The 4775-nt window shown below is 48.2% G+C and overlaps 1 protein-coding gene across 1 annotated transcript; it reads right to left on the reverse strand.

Annotated features, from left to right (window-relative positions):
* Positions 1 to 1593: 1593 nt before the first annotated feature.
* Positions 1594 to 3757, reverse strand: LOC136536946 (uncharacterized). The gene is made up of 3 exons (XM_066529075.1): positions 3678 to 3757; positions 3317 to 3409; positions 1594 to 2215 (listed from the first exon to the last, which is right to left on the reverse strand). The coding sequence occupies exons 1-3, from the start codon at positions 3755 to 3757 to the stop codon at positions 1594 to 1596; spliced, it is 795 nt and encodes a 264-aa protein (XP_066385172.1).
* Between the last annotated feature and the right edge of the window lie 1018 nt (positions 3758 to 4775).

A 4775-nucleotide genomic window follows, 5' to 3' on the forward strand; every position in this document is an offset into this window, starting at 1 on the left:
GGGCCTCCAGGTGTGCGAAGATAGACACCATCTGCTAGGCGCGGTTGGCCAGCGCCTTGGCGATGGGATCCGGTGGCGGTGGTGGCATCTTCGACAACTTGTCACCCTCATCAGAACCTGGCATCTCTGATACCAGATGTTATGGCGGCTGCTAGGGTTGAGTGGGAGTGAGGGAGCTGACCGGGGGCCTTGCCCACAGCCGAGCAAGAGAGAAGGCTTTTCCTTCTAATTCTTGTTTTCCTCTAATCCCCATATGGGTTACAGATAAATAGCCTCCCTAGCTAACCACTCCCTATAATTCCTCTATTCTTTCCTATTATTCCTCAAGACTTCCAAACTAACCAAAATGAACTAAGGCAAGGCTGAACAATTTGCCTCTAATTGAGCGTGGTTGTCCCTTGAACCTTCCAAATTAACCCAATCAGCTGAGTAACGCCTCTAACATAGAGGCATTAGCTAGCTGATTGGGACAATTTGGAAGGGAGGCGTTAGTTAGCTGATTAGGTTAATTTGGAAGGTTTGAGGGACGGCCACACTCAATTAGAGGCAAATTTGTTTAGCCTTGCGCCGAGCAAGAGAGATGGCTTGTCCTTCTAATTTCTGCCCTCTAATCCCCACACGGGTTACAGATAAATGGCCTCCCTAGCTAACCACTCCCTATAATTCCTCATATGCTACGGCGGCAGCTATGGTTGAGAGGGAGAGAGGGGGCCGGCCGGGGGCCTTGCCCACGGCCCAACAAGAGAGAAGGCTTTTTCTTCTAATTTCTACTTGCTTATAGTCCCCATACATATTACATATAGATAGCCTCCCTAGCTAACCACTCACTATAATTCCTCTGTTCTTTCGTAATATTCCTTCAACCTTCCAAACTAACCCAATCAACTAACTATGGTAAGGTTGAACAGATTTGCCTCTAATTGAGCGTGGCTGTCCCTCGAACCTTCTAAATTAACCCAATCGGCTAATAACTAACGCCTCTAATATACACGAAATACATTATTTTGATTTTAGTTCAGGTTGTCCCTTTCCCAGATTATTTAGTCTTGAATTGGCTTTCATCGAACAAAATACAGCTACTAGACATCCTAACCTTAATCTTGAACTGGTTCAGCTTTCATTGAACAAAATACAGCTACTAGACAACCTAACCTTAATCTTGAATTGATTCAGCTTTCATTGAACAAATACAGCTACTAAGCAACCTAACCCCCAACAGTAAATACTTGATGAAAGTCTATGCCTAGAGCAAATTATCTTGCTAAAACTACTAGACGAAAGTCTTTGCGGCCCTGTTCGGCTGGTCTATAAGCTGCTTGTGCTGACTTTGTACGGCTGATTTGTTGAGAGAGAAAAATATTGTACCATGTGCTTATTAGTTTTCCTGAATATTTGCAAGTTCATAGACATTGATGAATTCCAATCTTGAGCTTGGAGTTTACTCGTGCAACTATACACTAAAATCAAATGCCTTCGAGGCCAGTTCCATCAGAAGTCAGAACAGGCATCAAGCATCATAAAAGATAATTATCATGTTAAAGCATGTGTGTATCATCGTTACTCAAAAGACTTAAAAGGCATACATACCATGATTCACGAAATTCTTTGTGGGTTCAAACGCTGCTCTATCCTTCTCACAGATTGAATCAAGTGACCTTGAGAAATGTGGAAATGACAAAACTGATCTTGAAATGCCAAAAGTGTCGTTGGTATCCTTTGTAGTACTGGTGCATACTCCTGACACAATGATGCATCTTCAGAAAAATTAATCAAAGCTTCTGCTGCTGCGGACTCCATCAAGTCCCCTAAATGGCCATGAACCAAGTCTAACAGAATGGGAATAGCATCAACTTCCATCAGAACTTCTCTGATATACTCCTCATAGCTTAACTGTGCAATAGCTCCTGTGACTTTCTCAATAATATCATGATTTCCGTTCCTCGTAAGGTCCACAAGAACAGTTATTGCTCCAGCAGTTTTGAGAAAAGGATGGATGTCCTGATATTCAGGAACAGCCAGCAAAATATCAACAGCAGCACTTAATACAAGGTCATCTTCACCCCTGAGGATTCCAACCAGATTCTCCAAAACCACTCCAGCAATGTTCCTGATTCTAGCCAAGGTGCAGAATACATCTTCCACGATATCTTTCACAAGTGGGTGGTTTTCCTTTAGCAGCTCAGCATATAAAGGTATAGCGCCGAGCAAGATAGTACTGATATCATTAGATGGGGGTTAGAAAAGAAAGGTCATTTTACTACCAAATCCCTTTATAGGTTCATGATTAGTGGGGGAATGCCTAGCAGGGTTGCTGGGCATATTTGGAAATGTAAAGTTCCTCTGAAAATTATTTTTTTTCTCTGGCAAACTTCAGTGTGCTGCTAGCTTGGTAAAAAGGGGTTGGAAAGGGGATATTGACTGCTGCCTGGGGGATGGCAGAGAGTCAGTTGATCACGTTTTCTTCAGTTGTTGTTTTGCTAAAATGGTGTGGGGCTTCATGAAGGAGATCTTCTGCTGGAACACTCATCCGCATTCTGTGAAAGATCTCTGTGAAACTTGGCTGCTGGGCAAGGGGCCTCTGCCAATCAGATTAATACTGTTTGTATTTGCAGGTTTTGCCTGGGCTTTGTGGAATAACAGGAACAAGATGTCCATTGAGCACAAGTTTCCAAAGAGTCCTTCTGACATCATGTATATTGCGCTATCCTTCATGCAGAAGTGGAGTCTGTTGCTCAAGGAAGAGGATCGCCAGCGCATCACGCAAATTAAGGACGAGGTCCTGCGCTGGATGAGGAGTTTCAAGCCTATGGCGATGGTGTCCACCGACATATATGAGATTTAGTGGATGTTTTAGGCTTTTTACTGTCTTTTGTGCTTATTCGAAACTGAAATTCCGAGTCTGTATCGAACCACTGCTTTCTTAAAAGCTGAGGCTTGCCTCTTTTTAAAAAATAAAGGTATAGCGCCAGATTGATGAATCAATAGGATGTTTAATCCACTTGATGAGACTATACCAAGCACATTGGCAGGAACAAGCTTTGCTGAGGAATCACCATCCCTTAGCAATCCAACCAGTGCCAGCGGCGCACCCATGGCGACAAGAGAAGATCGGCCAACACTTGATCCACCAAGCATCCCAGCTGCCTGAGCTGCTTTAGTCCATGACGCCAAGTTACCCAATGAAATGGCCGCTCAGAATTTCCACCAGGCGCCGTTTCGTGCCACCAGAGCAACCCGGAAACAGGTACATGCGCCACCGCGCCTCGCAAACTCCACATGGCTAGTGGCGTGGAAGGATAGGACGCAGCTGAGGCACCTCAGCAGGATCCTCTGGGGCACCTGCTCGGACTGCCGGAGCAGCCGCTGCGCCACGGGGAAGAAGCCCGCATCAACAACTTCGGCGGCGAACCTGCCACTGTCGACGCGAACGACGGAGCACAGGGCCTGTGCGGCGGCAGCCTGCAGACGAGGCGGCGGCCACGGCGACCGCGCAAGGAGGCCGACAAGAGCCCGGACCGCGAGCCCCGATTTTTTTAATTTTTAGCCTTTTTTTTTTTTTTTTTTTAAGTTTCTCACAAATAGACCAATTCAGAAAATGGACCCTAGCTCGGCGTCACCGATGCTGGCGCCGGCGCCAGCGTCCCTGGCGCCGAGCCCCTGGGCTGGGGCAAACTTACATGGAAGGAAGCTCGGCGCCAGTCACTCTGGCGCCGAGCTCGGCGCCGTTGACGCTGGCGCCGAGCATGCAGTACGACATGCGTGAATAGCAAAGTACGACGTGCGTGATTTTACAGCAGAGGTCAGAGGGCCAGATTACGCCAGAGGGGAGGAAGGAAAGAAGAATCTGCTGGATCAGGGACATGCAGCCGGGCGGGCAGGGCCAAGCCTTGCCGTCCGTGTGCCGTCCCAGACGGGTAGGGCTGAATACCAGACCAGTCTGTCGATGGATCGATTGATGCGCGAGCAGAAGTGAAATTTTTTTATTTTGGTCCCTTTTGAAAACATTTTAACCTAGCCCGTTGCGGGTGCCGGGAAACCATTCAAAGCGGTAGAGACGATGCTACCGGAGGTAGTGCATGCCCGCTGCCTAGTCTGTTGCGGCAAGCCAAGGTAACGTCTCAGCTCCATAGGTCATGGCGCCGACCACTAAATTTAACCTAACACCCTAGTTTTAGCCAAAATTTTATATATTCATCTCACGGTAAAACTAAGGTGTTAGCCAAAATTTTATATACCAGTGTCAACGGCGCCGAGCTCAGCGCCAGCATCTACGGCACCGAGCTCGGCGCCAACATCTACGGCGCCGAGCTCGGCGCCAGAGTGACTGGCGCCGAACTTCCTTCCATGTAAGTTTGCCCTAGCCCAGGGGCTCGGCGCCAGGGACGCTGGCGTCGAGCTCGGCGCCAGCATCGGTGGCGCCGAGTTAGGGTCTATTTTCTGAATTCTTTCCATCAGGGGTCTATTTGCGAGAAACTTTCGAAAAAATGGCTAAAAAGTAAAAAATTCAACCGCGAGCCGCACGGCGGGATCCGGAGCGTGGCTGACCAGCCGCTTGACCTCCAGCGTGGCCCTCACCGCCGTTGCCTCGTCGCCCGAGGAGACCGCTTCGACGTATTTCCTCGCCGCCTGCGCCCAGTCTATTTCGCCACCACCCCCAACCTTTGCAGTTGCAGCTATCGGTCGTCACTCGTCAGGGGAAACGGGGATCCTATATGGTGTACGGGAGCAAATCTTGGATGGATTGATGGAACTGCTCGAATTTTTGCTTAACTTTG

The sequence above is a fragment of the Miscanthus floridulus genome, chromosome 2 (assembly GCF_019320115.1).
Source record: "Miscanthus floridulus cultivar M001 chromosome 2, ASM1932011v1, whole genome shotgun sequence".
Taxonomy (NCBI): domain Eukaryota; kingdom Viridiplantae; phylum Streptophyta; class Magnoliopsida; order Poales; family Poaceae; genus Miscanthus; species Miscanthus floridulus.

Excerpts from the sequence above, each read along its gene's own strand:
- LOC136536946 (XM_066529075.1), bottom strand. The coding sequence starts at position 3,757 with ATGTCGTACTGCATGCTCGGCGCCAGCGTCAACGGCGCCGAGCTCGGC. Across the intron at positions 3,410-3,677 it reads GGCGCCGAGCTTCCTTCCAT|GTTCGCCGCCGAAGTTGTTG; the intron begins GTAAGTTTGCCC and ends CGACAGTGGCAG. Across the intron at positions 2,216-3,316 it reads CCCCAGAGGATCCTGCTGAG|TACTATCTTGCTCGGCGCTA; the intron begins GTGCCTCAGCTG and ends TAATGATATCAG.